The sequence below is a fragment of the Pangasianodon hypophthalmus genome, chromosome 30 (genome assembly GCF_027358585.1).
Source record: "Pangasianodon hypophthalmus isolate fPanHyp1 chromosome 30, fPanHyp1.pri, whole genome shotgun sequence".
NCBI classification, from domain to species: domain Eukaryota; kingdom Metazoa; phylum Chordata; class Actinopteri; order Siluriformes; family Pangasiidae; genus Pangasianodon; species Pangasianodon hypophthalmus.
The window spans coordinates 3,909,241-3,929,967 of record NC_069739.1 but is presented as its reverse complement, the minus strand read 5'-3'; the positions used below and the strand labels follow the sequence as shown (position 1 = coordinate 3,929,967).

At 34.4% G+C, this 20,727-nt stretch overlaps 1 protein-coding gene across 1 annotated transcript in view; it reads right to left on the bottom strand.

Moving 5' to 3' along the window:
- The window catches only part of cdk19 (cyclin-dependent kinase 19), a 67,845-nt gene that overhangs the window by 41,014 nt on the left and 6,104 nt on the right, over positions 1 to 20,727 (bottom strand). The window contains exon 2 of the mRNA XM_053231798.1: positions 16,297 to 16,372. Coding sequence (XP_053087773.1) covers positions 16,297 to 16,372 — 76 coding nt within the window. The remainder of the gene's footprint in view (positions 1 to 16,296; positions 16,373 to 20,727) is intronic.

Sequence of the window (20,727 nt, the reverse complement as noted above, 5' to 3'; positions counted from 1 at the left end):
CATATTATATATCGATATTTATACAACACACGAGCGTCTCGATACGGAAACTGAACTAATTCTACAGTGCTGGCGATTAATACTGAAAAACTGATGGTGCAAATGAATGAAAAGAGGATAAGAAGAAAACTAAAGTGCACACAACAAGCACAACAAACAATAAAACACAACCTACACGGAAATAAGAGCTTTAAAGAGCAGAAAGGGCGAAACAGCGAAAGAAAGAAAGAAAGAAAGAAAGAAAGACATTTAAGCTCAATGTATGTCACATGACTGACATGAATGAATGAAAAACAGAGGAAAAAAGAAAAAAAAGTGAAAGAAAGAAAGACACAAACTCAGAGTAGTGTTATATCATTAGTATCATTAGTATCGTTAGCGATATATCATTATTATTAGTGTTATATCATTAGTGTTATTAGAATCACTAGCGTTATATCTTTAGTGTTATTAGCGTTATATCTTTAGTGTTATTAGCGTTATATCTTCAGTGTTATTAGTGTTATATCTTTAGTGTTATTAGCGTTATATCTTTAGTGTTATTAGCGTTATATCTTCAGTGTTATTAGTGTTATATCTTTAGTGTTATTAGCGTTATATCTTTAGTGTTATTAGCGTTATATCTTCAGTGTTATTAGTGTTATATCTTCAGTGTTATTAGTGTTATATCTTCAGTGTTATTAGCGTTATATCTTTAGTGTTATTAGCGTTATATCTTCAGTGTTATTAGTGTTATATCTTTAGTGTTATTAGCGTTATATCTTTAGTGTTATTAGCGTTATATCTTCAGTGTTATTAGTGTTATATCTTTAGTGTTATTAGCGTTATATCTTCAGTGTTATTAGTGTTATATCTTTAGTGTTATTAGCGTTATATCTTCAGTGTTATTAGCGTTATATCTTCAGTGTTATTAGCGTTATATCTTTAGTGTTATTAGCGTTATATCTTTAGTGTTATTAGCGTTATATCTTTAGTGTTATTAGTGTTATATCTTTAGTGTTATTAGTGTTATATCTTCAGTGTTATTAGCGTTATATCTTCAGTGTTATTAGTGTTATATCATTAGTGTTATTAGCGTTATATCTTCAGTGTTATTAGTGTTATATCTTTAGTGTTATTAGCGTTATATCTTCAGTGTTATTAGTGTTATATCTTCAGTGTTATTAGCGTTATATCTTTAGTGTTATTAGCGTTATATCTTTAGTGTTATTAGCGTTATATCTTCAGTGTTATTAGTGTTATATCTTTAGTGTTATTAGTGTTATATCTTCAGTGTTATTAGCATTATATCTTTAGTGTTATTAGCGTTATATCTTCAGTGTTATTAGCGTTATATCTTCAGTGTTATTAGCGTTATATCTTTAGTGTTATTAGCGTTATATCTTTAGTGTTATTAGCGTTATATCTTCAGTGTTATTAGCGTTATATCTTCAGTGTTATTAGTGTTATATCTTTAGTGTTATTAGCGTTATATCTTCAGTGTTATTAGTGTTATATCTTCAGTGTTATTAGCGTTATATCTTTAGTGTTATTAGCGTTATATCTTTAGTGTTATTAGCGTTATATCTTCAGTGTTATTAGCGTTATATCTTTAGTGTTATTAGCGTTATATCTTCAGTGTTATTAGCGTTATATCTTCAGTGTTATTAGCGTTATATCTTCAGTGTTATTAGCGTTATATCTTTAGTGTTATTAGCGTTATATCTTTAGTGTTATTAGTGTTATATCTTTAGTGTTATTAGTGTTATATCTTCAGTGTTATTAGCGTTATATCTTTAGTGTTATTAGCGTTATATCTTCAGTGTTATTAGTGTTATATCTTTAGTGTTATTAGCGGTATATCTTTAGTGTTATTAGTGTTATATCTTTAGTGTTATTAGTGTTATATCTTCAGTGTTATTAGTGTTATATCTTTAGTGTTATTAGCGTTATATCTTCAGTGTTATTAGTGTTATATCTTTAGTGTTATTAGTGTTATATCTTCAGTGTTATTAGCGTTATATCTTCAGTGTTATTAGTGTTATATCTTTAGTGTTATTAGTGTTATATCTTTAGTGTTATTAGCGTTATATCTTCAGTGTTATTAGTGTTATATCTTTAGTGTTATTAGTGTTATATCTTCAGTGTTATTAGCGTTATATCTTCAGTGTTATTAGTGTTATATCTTCAGTGTTATTAGCGTTATATCTTTAGTGTTATTAGCGTTATATCTTCAGTGTTATTAGCGTTATATCTTTAGTGTTATTAGTGTTATATCTTCAGTGTTATTAGTGTTATATCTTTAGTGTTATTAGCGTTATATCTTCAGTGTTATTAGTGTTATATCTTTAGTGTTATTAGTGTTATATCTTCAGTGTTATTAGCGTTATATCTTCAGTGTTATTAGTGTTATATCTTCAGTGTTATTAGTGTTATATCTTCAGTGTTATTAGCGTTATATCTTCAGTGTTATTAGCGTTATATCTTTAGTGTTATTAGCGTTATATCTTCAGTGTTATTAGTGTTATATCTTTAGTGTTATTAGTGTTATATCTTTAGTGTTATTAGTGTTATATCTTCAGTGTTATTAGTGTTATATCTTTAGTGTTATTAGCGTTATATCTTCAGTGTTATTAGTGTTATATCTTTAGTGTTATTAGCGGTATATCTTTAGTGTTATTAGTGTTATATCTTTAGTGTTATTAGTGTTATATCTTCAGTGTTATTAGTGTTATATCTTTAGTGTTATTAGCGTTATATCTTCAGTGTTATTAGTGTTATATCTTTAGTGTTATTAGTGTTATATCTTCAGTGTTATTAGCGTTATATCTTCAGTGTTATTAGTGTTATATCTTTAGTGTTATTAGTGTTATATCTTTAGTGTTATTAGTGTTATATCTTCAGTGTTATTAGTGTTATATCTTTAGTGTTATTAGTGTTATATCTTCAGTGTTATTAGCGTTATATCTTCAGTGTTATTAGTGTTATATCTTCAGTGTTATTAGTGTTATATCTTTAGTGTTATTAGCGTTATATCTTCAGTGTTATTAGCGTTATATCTTTAGTGTTATTAGTGTTATATCTTTAGTGTTATTAGTGTTATATCTTCAGTGTTATTAGTGTTATATCTTTAGTGTTATTAGCGTTATATCTTCAGTGTTATTAGTGTTATATCTTTAGTGTTATTAGCGTTATATCTTCAGTGTTATTAGCGTTATATCTTTAGTGTTATTAGCGTTATATCTTCAGTGTTATTAGCGTTATATCTTTAGTGTTATTAGTGTTATATCTTTAGTGTTATTAGTGTTATATCTTCAGTGTTATTAGTGTTATATCTTCAGTGTTATTAGCGTTATATCTTCAGTGTTATTAGTGTTATATCTTTAGTGTTATTAGCGTTATATCTTCAGTGTTATTAGCGTTATATCTTTAGTGTTATTAGTGTTATATCATTAGTGTTATTAGCGTTATATCTTCAGTGTTATTAGTGTTATATCTTTAGTGTTATTAGTGTTATATCTTCAGTGTTATTAGTGTTATATCTTTAGTGTTATTAGCGTTATATCTTCAGTGTTATTAGTGTTATATCTTTAGTGTTATTAGTGTTATATCTTCAGTGTTATTAGCGTTATATCTTTAGTGTTATTAGTGTTATATCTTCAGTGTTATTAGTGTTATATCTTTAGTGTTATTAGCGTTATATCTTCAGTGTTATTAGTGTTATATCTTCAGTGTTATTAGTGTTATATCTTCAGTGTTATTAGTGTTATATCTTTAGTGTTATTAGTGTTATATCTTTAGTGTTATTAGCGTTATATCTTTAGTGTTATTAGCGTTATATCTTCAGTGTTATTAGCGTTATATCTTCAGTGTTATTAGTGTTATATCTTTAGTGTTATTAGTGTTATATCTTTAGTGTTATTAGCGGTATATCTTTAGTGTTATTAGTGTTATATCTTTAGTGTTATTAGTGTTATATCTTCAGTGTTATTAGTGTTATATCTTTAGTGTTATTAGCGTTATATCTTCAGTGTTATTAGTGTTATATCTTTAGTGTTATTAGTGTTATATCTTCAGTGTTATTAGCGTTATATCTTCAGTGTTATTAGTGTTATATCTTTAGTGTTATTAGTGTTATATCTTTAGTGTTATTAGCGTTATATCTTCAGTGTTATTAGTGTTATATCTTTAGTGTTATTAGCGTTATATCTTCAGTGTTATTAGCGTTATATCTTTAGTGTTATTAGTGTTATATCTTTAGTGTTATTAGTGTTATATCTTCAGTGTTATTAGTGTTATATCTTTAGTGTTATTAGCGTTATATCTTCAGTGTTATTAGTGTTATATCTTTAGTGTTATTAGCGTTATATCTTCAGTGTTATTAGTGTTATATCTTTAGTGTTATTAGCGTTATATCTTCAGTGTTATTAGCGTTATATCTTTAGTGTTATTAGTGTTATATCTTTAGTGTTATTAGTGTTATATCTTCAGTGTTATTAGTGTTATATCTTCAGTGTTATTAGCGTTATATCTTCAGTGTTATTAGTGTTATATCTTTAGTGTTATTAGCGTTATATCTTCAGTGTTATTAGCGTTATATCTTTAGTGTTATTAGTGTTATATCATTAGTGTTATTAGCGTTATATCTTCAGTGTTATTAGTGTTATATCTTTAGTGTTATTAGTGTTATATCTTCAGTGTTATTAGTGTTATATCTTTAGTGTTATTAGCGTTATATCTTCAGTGTTATTAGTGTTATATCTTTAGTGTTATTAGTGTTATATCTTCAGTGTTATTAGCGTTATATCTTTAGTGTTATTAGTGTTATATCTTCAGTGTTATTAGTGTTATATCTTTAGTGTTATTAGCGTTATATCTTCAGTGTTATTAGTGTTATATCTTCAGTGTTATTAGTGTTATATCTTCAGTGTTATTAGTGTTATATCTTTAGTGTTATTAGTGTTATATCTTTAGTGTTATTAGCGTTATATCTTTAGTGTTATTAGCGTTATATCTTCAGTGTTATTAGTGTTATATCTTCAGTGTTATTAGTGTTATATCTTTAGTGTTATTAGTGTTATATCTTTAGTGTTATTAGCGTTATATCTTCAGTGTTATTAGCGTTATATCTTTAGTGTTATTAGTGTTATATCTTCAGTGTTATTAGTGTTATATCTTTAGTGTTATTAGCGTTATATCTTCAGTGTTATTAGTGTTATATCTTTAGTGTTATTAGTGTTATATCTTCAGTGTTATTAGTGTTATATCTTTAGTGTTATTAGTGTTATATCTTCAGTGTTATTAGTGTTATATCTTTAGTGTTATTAGTGTTATATCTTTAGTGTTATTAGCGTTATATCTTCAGTGTTATTAGCGTTATATCTTTAGTGTTATTAGTGTTATATCTTCAGTGTTATTAGTGTTATATCTTTAGTGTTATTAGCGTTATATCTTCAGTGTTATTAGTGTTATATCTTTAGTGTTATTAGTGTTATATCTTCAGTGTTATTAGTGTTATATCTTTAGTGTTATTAGTGTTATATCTTCAGTGTTATTAGTGTTATATCTTTAGTGTTATTAGCGTTATATCTTCAGTGTTATTAGTGTTATATCTTCAGTGTTATTAGTGTTATATCTTCAGTGTTATTAGTGTTATATCTTTAGTGTTATTAGCGTTATATCTTCAGTGTTATTAGTGTTATATCTTTAGTGTTATTAGCGTTATATCTTCAGTGTTATTAGCGTTATATCTTTAGTGTTATTAGTGTTATATCTTTAGTGTTATTAGTGTTATATCTTCAGTGTTATTAGTGTTATATCTTTAGTGTTATTAGCGTTATATCTTCAGTGTTATTAGTGTTATATCTTTAGTGTTATTAGCGTTATATCTTCAGTGTTATTAGTGTTATATCTTTAGTGTTATTAGTGTTATATCTTCAGTGTTATTAGTGTTATATCTTTAGTGTTATTAGCGTTATATCTTCAGTGTTATTAGTGTTATATCTTTAGTGTTATTAGCGTTATATCTTCAGTGTTATTAGCGTTATATCTTTAGTGTTATTAGTGTTATATCTTTAGTGTTATTAGCGTTATATCTTTAGTGTTATTAGCGTTATATCTTTAGTGTTATTAGTGTTATATCTTTAGTGTTATTAGTGTTATATCTTCAGTGTTATTAGCGTTATATCTTTAGTGTTATTAGCGTTATATCTTTAGTGTTATTAGCGTTATATCTTTAGTGTTATTAGCGTTATATCTTTAGTGTTATTAGCGTTATATCATTAGTGTTATTAGCGTTATATCATTAGTGTTATTAGCGTTATATCTTCAGTGTTATTAGCGTTATATCTTTAGTGTTATTAGCGTTATATCTTTAGTGTTATTAGTGTTATATCTTCAGTGTTATTAGTGTTATATCTTTAGTGTTATTAGCGTTATATCTTCAGTGTTATTAGTGTTATATCTTTAGTGTTATTAGCGTTATATCTTCAGTGTTATTAGCGTTATATCTTTAGTGTTATTAGCGTTATATCTTCAGTGTTATTAGTGTTATATCTTTAGTGTTATTAGCGTTATATCTTCAGTGTTATTAGTGTTATATCTTTAGTGTTATTAGTGTTATATCTTCAGTGTTATTAGCGTTATATCTTTAGTGTTATTAGCGTTATATCTTTAGTGTTATTAGCGTTATATCTTTAGTGTTATTAGCGTTATATCTTTAGTGTTATTAGCGCTATATCATTATTGTTATTAGCGTTATATCTTTAGTGTTATTAGCGTTATATCATTAGTGTTATTAGCATTATATCTTTAGTGTTATTAGCGTTATATCATTATTGTTATTAGCGTTATATCTTTAGTGTTATTAGCGTTATATCATTAGTGTTATTAGCATTATATCTTTAGTGTTATTAGCGTTATATCTTTAGTGTTATTAGCGTTATATCTTCAGTGTTATTAGCGTTATATCTTTAGTGTTATTAGCATTATATCTTTAGTGTTATTAGCGTTATATCATTAGTGTTATTAGCGGTATATCTTTAGTGTTATTAGCGTTATATCTTTAGTGTTATTAGCGTTATATCTTCAGTGTTATTAGTGTTATATCTTTAGTGTTATTAGCATTATATCTTTAGTGTTATTAGCGTTATATCTTTAGTGTTATTAGCGTTATATCTTCAGTGTTATTAGTGTTATATCTTTAGTGTTATTAGCGTTATATCTTCAGTGTTATTAGCGTTATATCTTTAGTGTTATTAGTGTTATATCTTCAGTGTTATTAGTGTTATATCTTTAGTGTTATTAGCGTTATATCTTTAGTGTTATTAGCGTTATATGTTCAGTGTTATTAGCGTTATATCATTATTGTTATTAGCGTTATATCTTTAGTGTTATTAGCGTTATATCTTTAGTGTTATTAGCGTTATATCTTTAGTGTTATTAGCGTTATATCTTTAGTGTTATTAGCGTTATATCATTAGTGTTATTAGCATTATATCTTTAGTGTTATTAGCGTTATATCTTTAGTGTTATTAGCGTTATATCTTTAGTGTTATTAGCGTTATAATAATAGTAGGCTTCGGTGTTTAAACAGAGGCGTGTGTTTACTCCTGACTCCATTATATATAGCAGAATGAAGTGACCTCAGTGACCTTGATGAAGGGATGAGGCCATAAAAGCACACGGCGAGCTTAGCTACTGAGCTCATCTTACACACACTGAGAGAATGACCTCCATACACTCTCTCCCACTGACGTCTGGTTCAGTCCAGTTTCATCCACTGCGGGCCTGCTCCCAATGTGTGTGTGTGTGTGTGTGTGTGTGTGTGTACGTGCTGTGTGCCAGCTTCACCAATGAACAATCACACAATGCTGATGGATTTTTCTGGAGCACGTGCATCCTGTTTCTCCAAACCATACACAACTTGGCATAATGTGCAAACACACACACACACACACACACACACACATTGTGTTGATCTCATACATTTTCCTCTCTTTTACCATTCTACAAGCTTCTATTGGATATAAAGCAAAAATATATATATATAAAAAAAGGCTTTTTCCTCTTTAATAAGTAAAAATAAAAAGTGTTTACAGTAGGAGAAACGGTTGCACTGTATGATTTCCTCACCACACGTTTAACACTCGGAAAAAAAAATAAGACCTTTATTAAGTTAGAGCGTTACATAAGGCGAGTGTGTGAGCAGGTCAGTACAGTGAGTGTACAGTAACTAAAGAGAATTAGAGATCAGGAGGATTCTGGCTGCGAACTGGAGGATTTTTGACAGATTTAACTAAACATGGATGGAGTGAGTGTTGGGGTCAGAGGTCAAGCCTTAATCAGCTGCCCTTAATGCTCATTACACACAAGGCCACGTGCAGCATTTCTGAACAAGAGACGAAAGAAAGAAAGAAAGAAAGAAAGAAAGAAAGAAAATACGAGAAAACAAGAGAGACAAAGAGAGAGAGAGAGAGAGAGAGAGAGAGAGAGAGAGAGGAAGACTGCTTGATTATTCAGTAATAAGGCCACATGGTCATCAGTAATTATCTGATTGCAGAAGGTCACAGCTGATCTGTGTGAGTGTGAGCAGAAGGACATTTGTGGGAAATTACATGTGCTTCAGCTGAGAGACCAAACATCCGCACACAGCACAATAAACACACAGCTATCCTCTCTGTCATCATCCTACACCGTCGTCTTGAATTATAGCTACTGTTGGTGAAAAAAAGTGCTCTTTAAACGTTATGTTAGTTCAAAAACTGACATTTGACATTTACATCCTGTCAGTTCTTTAATATAATAATTAAAAAACGAGATAAAAAAAAAACAGATTTAAAAAACCCTTACCCAAACACAAATAAACTATGTGAAGCAAAATAAAGTAAAAAAAAAAAACAACAACAACAACCACAAAAAGAAATAAGCCATCCAAACAAAAAGTAAAGTGAAAGAAAAATCCCAAAAACAAACAAACCACACAAACTCAATGTCCACTGCTGTACTCAGAAACGGCCGATCTGTGATGTAATAATTACTACAATTACATTACATCACATTACATTAATTTAGTCTCTTAAACCACATTTACATCCGGTTACATTAGGTTAGGCTTATACAAAAATTTAACTATTTTACCAAGTTATTATATTAAATAGTAAAACACTATCAAAATGACTGTATCGTGTCCGTGGTAACAGATTGAAGCGAAGTGAAGCCAAATAACCTCGAGGAGGCGGTATGTCAGATTTCAAGCAAATGTATGTACCAACATCTAGTTATGCAAAATGCTGCACAATTTAAAAATGAATCATACAGTCATACAGTATATATGATAAGCAGATTTTGTTAAAAAAATAATATATATATATATAATAAGGGGGTTTATAATCTTTAAGGGGGTTTTTAAAAGGCTGAAATCACGAGGTTGAGGAATGGTTTGGTTTTGAGCCACCACATGGCAACACACACACACACACACACACACACACACACGTGCAGCAGTTTGAACAGAAGTAAAAGGGCTTATTGTTCTAGTCAATCGCTTGTCTTTACTTCATAGCCTTTCCTCCTCTTTCTCACCCTCTGCAGCTGTTAACTGTCAAAGTAAAAAAGCTCACCTTTATCTCACGTCAGTAGCTTTTATTTTTTATTAATCACGTAATAACGACACTCAATAGCAACGCTTTCTAGGCTCTGCTTTCTAAGTCATGACGACTGGTAAAAAATTCTTCGCTGATGATACGCACGGTACGCTTTTTATGTGTTTTCAGCGAGTTAGCTCTAATTACACCTCGTAAAGTTGCAGTAACACACTGTAATGAATTCCTTCATGACTTATAAACATGATGTAACACCAGTGTCACTATTCATCATAAGCGCCTTGTAATTTTCCTGAAATGCGCAGAGGGTGCTACATGAGTATTATAGATTTAAGAGGAAGAAAGAACACTTACAAATGTTGTGCTCATGTTTTTTAATTAAAGGTTTACAATCTGCAGTAATAAGTGTGTTTGTTTCGCACATTAGAAAAATGCTGTTTATAGTGTTTTACAATTTAATCTATGTTTTATAATTCCGAATGAGCTTTACTATATAAAATACTAAATAAATAGCCAATCATGTTATAGAATAAAGGTAAAAGCATAAAGGTATATATCATATGTAGAATTGTGCAGTGATGAAAAAAGTGTTAAGCAAATTAAATATCTGATATTTTGAGTAGTGTTCGTGAAGATCTGCACATTTCTGGCTTTCTCTTGGCATCTTTTCCAACATTCTTGATGAAGTTCCACCATCCAAAGTTCAGGATAAACCACATGAGGCACATAGGCCACGCCTCCTTCACTGGGACTGACAGACACACAGGCCACGCCTCCTTCACTGGGACTGACAGACACATAGGCCACGCCTCCTTCCCTGGGACTGACAGACACACAGGCCACGCCTCCTTCACTGGGACTGACAGACACATAGGCCACGCCTCCTTCACTGGAACTGACAGACACATAGGCCACGCCTCCTTCCCTGGGACTGACAGACACATAGGCCACGCCTCCTTCACTGGGACTGACAGACACACAGGCCACGCCTCCTTCCCTGGAACTGACAGACACATAGGCCACGCCTCCTTCACTGGGACTGACAGACACACAGGCCACGCCTCCTTCACTGGGACTGACACATAGGCCACGCCTCCTTCACTGGGACTGACAGACACACAGGCCACGCCTCCTTCACTGGAACTGACAGACACACAGGCCACGCCTCCTTCACTGGGACTGACAGACACACAGGCCACGCCTCCTTCACTGGAACTGACAGACACGCAGGCCACGCCTCCTTCACTGGGACTGACACATAGGCCACGCCTCCTTCACTGGGACTGACACATAGGCCACGCCTCCTTCACTGGGACTGACAGACACACAGGCCACGCCTCCTTCCCTGGGACTGACAGACACACAGGCCACGCCTCCTAGGCCTGTACTGATTCAATCTTAATTGCCTACCAGATTTTATACACTGAGATCTGATCCTAACAGATCTTTTATTAGATCGTTGTAATCATTGATGAAATGTCAGTAATAAATGTGTGCTTTATAGCAGTGTAACAGCTTCTTGCTGCATCTTAGACACACACACACACACAGCGGTAGCAGCGTGAAACATTAGAGAGGGAACATGCAGAAAGAAAAGTGATTTGAATAAGTTTGAATAAGATTTTCATACGAGTGTGCATTGCGTGTGTCCTAAAAGTTCACTCTAAACCATTAGTTTTGTAGAAACTTCACACTGCTCCCTCACACACACAGTGACATATTAATGATTGAAATTTGCTTCTTGGGTTTTGATAACAAGTAATCAAAGTCATACAGACGGCATTCTTTTTGTCTTATTAACCTGAAGGGAGAGAAAGAAGATGGAAATGACTGCTTGTAGCTGCTGCTGTGGTAAAAGAGAAATACAACACTTCAGGACATGTTTTTATAGGAAAGCAATCAACGTCAGGGTGATAACAGTGCTAACTCAACTTCACCACCAGCAACTCACTGTCGTTAATTATTTTCCCATAACAGCACCGTAGTGTTTTATTCCTTACATATCAGTATCAAAAACAGATATCAGTTGGCCATTACCCTTCTCTGATGAATATACACCGCTCTGACTGACTACGTGCACAAAGATCTGTTTTGGCTCCACAAACTAAACGCGATTCATGTTTTGACGAGTCAAGCGAAGGTCATTCGTGTTTTGACGGTGGCCAGGAAACGGGAGCCGATGCCATACGGCCCAGGTGCGCTGCTCTCATCACACAGCTCTAATTAGGAAGAACGAGGTGTTGCTGGCAATCCAAAGTAATCCATAAGGAACGTCGAACTGCTTATAGTGAGCCCAAGGGCCTCCGGTGCATTGTCACTAATGGGAACAGACTCAGCAGCAACAAGAACAATAACCGTGTTTACACACCTATGCTAACTAAGTAATGATAGAGAGAAGGGCCTCATCAGAGCTGGGTTTAGCTTTCTCCTCAGAGACAGACAGAGAAGAGAAAGCTCCCATTGTTATCTACTTCCTGAAATGAGGATAGATGAGGACTGTGGGCTTTTCTAATCACAATACCCATTTTATTTTCAGCAAATGTTCACTCATCACTACTGACGACCAAGTAAGTATTTGATGTAAATGTACACCTGCTCGGTGATCAATGCGAGTCAATGTGATGTGCAAATTTCAGCCTGTATTGTTCAGATGGTATAATATCAATACTAAGACAAACTGTCACAACACACTATTCCAAGAATATTGTGGGTATCATCAGTAGATTAGATTAGATTAGATTCACCTTTATTGTCATTGTTCAAAGTACACATACAAAGCCAATGAAATTTAGTAACGCACACCTACGCTACCTTTAAAAAAACGTTTGACCAATCCTGCCTGCTCCTGCAGAAAGTTCAACGACACGCGCTCACTCCTACAGAAAGTTTGACCAATTCCAGTCACTCGAATGAAAAGTTTGACCAATCCCAGTCACGCTAATGAAAAGTTTGACCAATCCCACTCACTCTAATGGAACGGTTTGACCAATCCCACTCACTCTAATGGAACGGTTTGACCAATCCCAGTCACTCTAATGAAAAGTTTGACCAATCCCAGTCACGCTAATGAAAAGTTTGACCAATCCCACTCACTCTAATGGAACGGTTTGACCAATCCCAGTCACGCTAATGAAAGGTTTGACCAATCCCAGTCACTCTAATGGAACGGTTTGACCAATCCCAGTCACGCTAATGAAAGGTTTGACCAATCCCAGTCACTCTAATAAAAGGTTTGACCAATCCCAGTCACTCTAATAAAAGGTTTGACCAATCCCAGTCACTCTAATGGAACGGTTTGACCAATCCCAGTCACTCTAACAGAGAGTTTGACCAATCCCAGTCACTCTAATGGAACGGTTTGACCAATCCCAGTCACTCTAACAGAGAGTTTGACCAATCCCAGTCACTCTAATGAAAAGTCTGACCAATCCCAGTCACTCTAATGAAAAGTTTGACCAATCCCAGTCACTCTAATGAAAAGTTTGACCAATCCCAGTCACTCTAATGAAAGTTTGACCAATCCCAGTCACTCTAATGAAAGGTTTGACCAATCCCAGTCACTCTAATGAAAGGTTTGACCAATCCCAGTCACTCTAATGAAAAGTCTGACCAATCCCAGTCACTCTAATGAAAAGTCTGACCAATCCCAGTCACTCTAATGAAAGGTTTGACCAATCCCAGTCACTCTAACAGAGAGTTTGACCAATCCCAGTCACTCTAATGAAAAGTTTGACCAATCCCAGTCACTCTAATGGAACGGTTTGACCAATCCCAGTCACTCTAATGGAACGGTTTGACCAATCCCAGTCACTCTAACAGAGAGTTTGACCAATCCTGCTCACTTTAACGGAAGATTTGACCAATCCCACTCACTTTAACGGAAAGTTTGACCAATCCCACTCACTTTAACAGAAAGTTTGACCAATCCCAGTCACTCTAATGAAAAGTTTGACCAATCCCAGTCACTCTAATGAAAGTTTGACCAATCCCAGTCACTCTAATGAAAGGTTTGACCAATCCCAGTCACTCTAATGAAAGGTTTGACCAATCCCAGTCACTCTAATGAAAAGTCTGACCAATCCCAGTCACTCTAATGAAAAGTCTGACCAATCCCAGTCACTCTAATGAAAGGTTTGACCAATCCCAGTCACTCTAACAGAGAGTTTGACCAATCCCAGTCACTCTAATGAAAAGTTTGACCAATCCCAGTCACTCTAATGGAACGGTTTGACCAATCCCAGTCACTCTAACAGAGAGTTTGACCAATCCTGCTCACTTTAACGGAAAGTTTGACCAATCCCACTCACTTTAACAGAAAGTTTGACCAATCCTGGTCACTCTAATGGAAAGTTTGACTAATCCTGTAAACTCCTGGAGTTATTTATTCTTGTTTATTCCTGCCCAAGTTATTTTCTAATGAACTTAGTTGGTTCTATTTCCCAAAATATAAACAAATTAGTAATTTATACCACAGCAACCAAGGATAAAGCAGTTCCTGAAGATGAATCAATAAACATGTATTGGTCATGCTGTGCAAGCAACCCATCCAAAAATGCGTTAATAACCGTGGCCTTCCTTTGTCCTACAAGCTTCAACATTGATCATTTACATAGAAGTTAAAAAAACGTTGATTCCTGCAACTTTTTTGTTCTCTGTCCTGATCCACAACCTTTAGTTCCATCATGCATGCTGAAGTGTCCTTCAGGAAAACAATAAAAGTTACACTGCGTAGAATTTAGGCTCTAGTTGTAACAAAGTAAGCCTTTACACACAAAGGGCTCTATGTTGGCTGGAGGAGTTCATTTACGCAAGTTTGGTAGCTAGCTAACTTTCTCATTCTACTTGGCCAGTTATGACAACGTTAGCAAAAACGTGTGAAACAGTGGCACACCAATGTTACTGATTTGTTTGTATTGGATGGAACTTCCAATATCCTGTCCCAGGAAAAAAAATCTACCATATTCTGCTAAACAGGCCTATTTTTATGTCAAACTTCTCCAGTTTTCCCCACAATATTATTATTATATTTATTTCCTGTTTATTGCCAGTTTATTGCTGGATTCCACCATTTCTGGGCAGTAAAAACAAGGGTGTGTCTATAACATAACTGACAGGAAGCGGGAAAACCCAGATTTCATCCTTCTGAAACATATATCAGTATCACTCGAGCCAATGAAATTGCGATATTTATCAAAACCTCGCATGATCACTGAAGCACTCCGTTCACTCTGCTTCGATAAGCAACCGTGTTCAATAGACCTGTTATGGCTCTACAAACTAAATCACAGTTGTCTGGAAGGATTAAAGTCATTTAGATGAGTCAAGCGAAGGTCATTCGTGTTTTGACGGTGGCCAGGAAACGGGAGCCGATGCGGAGCAGCCCAGGTGCATCATTCTCATCACACAGCTCTATTTAGGAAGAACTAGGTGTTCAGGAACATCTGAAGTAACCTATAAGCTGCTTATAGGTAGCCCGAGGGCCACAGATGCATTGTCGCTAAGTGGAACAGATTCAATAGCAACAAGAACAATAACCATGTTTACACACCACGGCCAACTAGGTAATAACAAAGCGACGGACGTCATGAGAGTCGGGTTTAGCTGCATGCGCCAGGCTTTTAGAGAGAGACAAAGTCCTCTAATTGTCATTTACTTTCTGAAATGTTGTAAAGCGGACACGAAAACAGACCTGTGTACGGATAAATATATAATCAAAGGCAACTGTTCATTAGAATACGTCAAAGATATTACGTCATCCCAGAACGTTATAAAATATGTTTTTCATGACTAAATCCTTCAGGGGAATTGATTTAACTGCATAAAACTGGTAAAGGTGGGAAAATTGTCAAAATCAAATTGGAAAAGATGAAATAGTATTAAACATGTGATGGGCAAGGGTTATTGCATCATAATATATAAGAGCCAATCAGAATAAAATATGCAAAAGGGGCTGGTAGGAGAAGGGGGAGGGGCATGTAGGGTGTCCAATTTGCATATTAATAAAAATCTGGGTTTTACTGATAAATAAGTATAGGCACTTGTGAGCTTTTTTTTTTTCACATAACCTCCACATGTAGTAATTTATTGCTCGATATAGAAGAAAATCGACATACCGTCGACGTATTATATGGTTTAAGGGATTACTGACCACAAAGCATTGCAATGATCAATAACACTGTAATAAAATAATGACAAATCACAAAAAAGAGAGCGTTAGAGTTTCATCATCACCCTGTCTCTAAAATAGTCCACTATTGAATCAGATCTCGTGTCTAAAACCATAATCCGACTTGAATACGGAATTTATTCGGTTTAATAAACACTGTACTTTACTTTAGGAGGAACGGACAGATCTCAGGAGCGTCTGTCGGGGAGACGAGCTTCCACCGGCATTTAAATCTGTCTCACCGAGGGCCACATGTGTGATGAGCTCTTAGTGACATCTACGCAGATTTTCTGCTTGACTCAGCAGACGAAATAACACAGACCACATCACTTTTTTTTGCAAATCATTATTTCAGTCAAGAAAACACATCAGTATGACAGAGGAGCAACATCAGAGCATACGATAGACCACGCAACAGTTATAAAGACTGAATGATCAGGGAGGTTCTTCTTAGTACAGAAACATGAGTGAGGACCTTTCAGCGCTTCTTGGAAGAATTTTTTTCCTGGTTAGATGTTTGAGATGTTTAAGCTGAGCTGCTCGACTCACCGCGATCTCTCGGCAAGCGGACATGGAGATCCCGGTGCCTTCGATCTGTTTGAGAGCGTACTCCTTCTCGTCCTTCCTGCACACACAGTAAACACACACTGCTTTACTGATCATCAATAATGACCAAGATAACACACTGCTAACAGATACAGTATACTATGCCTTCAGAATACACAATGGATTGAAGAGCGCTTTCACTTTCACAGTAATGAAGAGTGTGAAGATATACCAGTACATCAATTCTGTTAAACTGGTAACAATAATGAAATCATATAAAACATTTCTGTGATCAAAGAAGGCTACGAACAATCCTCTTATCAAATATATTTTTCAAAATGTTACAGTATAATCGAAGCATTCATTAATATTGCTATCATAATGCTGTGCTGGTATTCCTACATTAGTGACATTAGTGACATTAGTGAATAAAACACTCCACGTCTTGCCGTTGTAGGAAAATAATCAACGACGAGGTGGTGCGATGAAGCGGAGTTAGAGTTACCACCTTTTACCAAGTTTAGAGATTATTTTCCACAACAACATCCCAAAGTGTTTTATTCCTCCTGTATCATAGCAACTTGTAAACAACTAATTTCTTATTAACTAAACAATGATGTCATGCTTTTTATCCATTTATAGTTACATTTCATGTTGTGAAACAAGTTAGCTCCAACATTACAGCAGCTATAAACACTCGTTCCTGCACCAGCCTCTTTTTTTTTCCTCTTGACATTAATAAGAAATAATAAAATTTCATTATTAAAAAAAAACAAAAGGCAGCTTCTCTTGTTCCCGAGAACCGTAAACTCCTCTGTCCTTAAGATGTCGGAAAACTTACTGGTGACTGTTACAAAGCGCTAACACTGGAGACTCCTTCCTTAGATGTTAAATAAACATCTCCTTACAGAAAACTTCAATCAATGATTACACAATTTTAAAAATTTGGTTCATATGGAGCGCTCCTGTGAACGAGCTGTTATTATAAACGATAACGTTAGAAAAAGCCTTTACTATAAACCTGCGATTTGCCTTGCAGCCAAAAATACACTCAGGGCTGCTGCTATAGAAAATAAATCAACAGCTTCTGACCAATCAGAATCGAGAATGCGACACCGCAGTGTAAGACAAACGATACATTGATACACGATATGTTTCACGATATATATTCTTACTGCCGGCCAAATAGTAGTTTTAAGACGAAAACTGTGAGTTTGATGATTGTTTTGCCTGCAAAATAAATGATTTAACACTAAAAGGAAAAAAAAGTCTGTATAAAATGTCAACAATGTTAACATTTTACAGCTTTCAGACTCAATATCATAACGTTTTAGGTTGTAGCTACAAAAAAAAACAAAAAACGATTGTGATACTGACGATATATTAAAAGTGTAAAAAAAAAAAGAAAAGAAAAGTGTATTGTGGTATAAATTCTCACCATAATTATAATAATACCAATAAAAAATTTATTACAATTAAAGCTAATGTCTGTAGGCTAATAACATACAGTATATGTAGACATAGGGTAATACGTAAGAGATGACTGCTCAGATGCTCAGATAATTAGTTAATTATTTTTATCTATTCTTTATTATCTTGTAATTAAAAGGAATTGATAGAGCAGTGAGAAATGAACAATCTAAAACTCCGAGCAGAAACCGTGCCTGAGTGCAAATCGTGATATTGAGTGATTTGGTTATTGTACCACTTGATTTGAATGCTTGCATAAACCAGGCTCCTTCGTCTTAAGGACTGAAGTCATTAAATCTCTGACTCGCTTTATAGCCCTGTGGGGGAACAATACTGAGAAAGCTGCAGAGTTTTTGGCAGGCAGCTCTACACTGCGCTTCACCTACAATCAGTGTCAGCAGGTCGCGGTTTTCCTGTTCCACTGTGTATTTTTATCAAAATAAATCATATCAATCATCCGTAAGGAAAATAACAAAGGTGTAAACACGTGCTTTATTACACACACGCGTGTGTATCGTGTAACTACAGCAAAAGCATGATATATGACCCGTGTATTGTGAGCCAGTGAATTGGTTTATTCATTCATATTATCAATAATTATCAGTTTTTGGTCCTTGATGAGGAACCTGGTGTGGTTTTAGCAATGCTTTGTTACCAGAAACATCTCATATGGTGCTGCTTTGTAAGAGTTTCGCAATAAAAGCCTCATTTTTGACTAAAATATAACAAATATTTAATGAAAAAATGTATGACACATTACTACAAATGAGTAATTCATCAGTTATTAGCATCCTTAGAGAAGAATTATTAGCCTAATCAATAATTTCGCTAGCTAGTAAACATGCTAGTGTACTCGCCCAGCCCCAGGTTTTTGTTACACAGAAACTTTACAGCTTTATTTAATACTATATAAGCTACTGTCACATAGGAGACATTTTACTAGCAAAGACAGGAAAATAATTTACATTTTGTTACCTAACTAGCAAGCAACGTTCACTAGGCTAAAAAAAAAAATGGCAGCTAGCATAAATGTATAACAAGCTAGCGGGCTAAGGCAGTGTGTTAAATAAGAAATAAAACACTTGGGGTCATGCTGGAATAGGAAATTAATCAATGCAGTTACTACTACTACTACTGTGAAGTTGATTATTTTACTATAACAGCACATCCTGGAGAGTTTTATTCCTCTTATAGGAATAAACAGCGATTTGCCAACGATTCACTGTTTTTTTTTTTTTTAGCTGCACGTTATAGCAGCTATAATGCCGTATTAGCAGCTTGCTTAATCACCTGTCCACCCAACATTTAATAAAAACGTGTGATTAAACATTAACTTGGCAAAGTACGGTGTTGTCATGTTGTTCTGCGGATGTGTGCATACATCCGACCATCAGACGAGACGAGACAGCGAGGTTTTAAATGTGGTGAGGCGAGGCAAGAAAATAGGACACGCACATCCGACATAGGGAAGAGAGACAACACAGATGAAGAACTCGCATCTAGCGTTCAGAGACGTCAAATAAACGTTTTTAATACGTAAGCTAGTAACGTCACGTGTCAGACATCAGCAGAGATGTTTATCTCCATGCAAACAGCCTGCCTTATTGACTTCCTGACACAAAAAAACTCACAATCTGATCTACGAACTGGGTTTACGGAGGAGTACGACTTTCACCCGGGTAAAATAGCGTTAATAAAACGCGCAAACTAGGTATTAAATTAACATAATTACATAATAAACATAATAAATAACCATACTAAATAATTATTAAATAAATAATAAATAACATAAATAAAATTAAACTAAATTTCATTCATAGAACCACAGAACTACTTCATAAGTCAGAATTAAGAAAACGTTCATCGAAATTATGCCTTGGTCTCTTTAACAATCCAAAATTTCTTAAAATTATTATAATTGCTACGGAAACGTTGGTTTTATGTTAGATATTTGCAACAGTTTCACACCTCCAATGCCGAGAGCATTTAAACCGAGCATTTGAAAAAGATTTCTTTCACCTTTATTTCATTGACAAAATGCACTCATTTCTACACGTCCATTTTGTATTGTAAACAAAAATTCTGATTTCCTCCGAAAACAGAACACGGTATCAAGAAAGGTTGCACCCCATGTGATTGGATAATGTGTTAACTAATTTGATTGGACAATGTGTTTTTTTAATTTGATTGGACAATGTGTTCTTAAATTGTACTTGAGTTTCACTCATCCAGGAGTCTCTTTGAGCTCTGAACAATCCGTGGCTTTCGAGAACAATTTGCATGCGCTAAAAAAAAACCTCATTTGCTTATTGTTTTCTGCTTCTACTTTGCATTTGACAGCATTCACGCAAAATACCTCATAAATCTCCCTCAACACTCACTAATTTCACGTGCAGCTGATCGGACTGCACACCTACAGTATTTTAGTACTCGATATTTGGGATCGAGGGCTTTAGTTTGATTTATTTCTCATCTTCCAGCACTCATCTTGTAGCTGTTATGTTTAGAAAACAGGCTGTAAAGACGTGACTACTTTTAAATAATTGTCCAATAATGCAGAACAGTGAAATATCAATAATTTAGAAAACATCTCATCTAGCAATCATACAATAATGTTTAAAAAAAAAAATCAGCCAGAAACCAGGCTAGCTCATTACATTATAGCTGTAACTTTAGCTTTACGCCTCTCCATGGTGTGCAGTGGCGCTTAGACTCCCTGTGTGTGTGATCCCAGAGAAAACAAGCTGTTCCCAAACACCCAACATCCTCGCCTAAAACTCTCACAAGGCCACGATCGACACGGACACAATGACTTTTAAACACGCCAGGGGTAACAAGCAGACAAAAACAGGAAAAATGTGTGAGGTTAAAACGCGATTATGGCATTTTCCCCCTCGTCCATCGCTACTTATTTTTCTCCAAACACAGCAAAATGCATTTTTTCCTGTGAAGCTGTGAATAAGA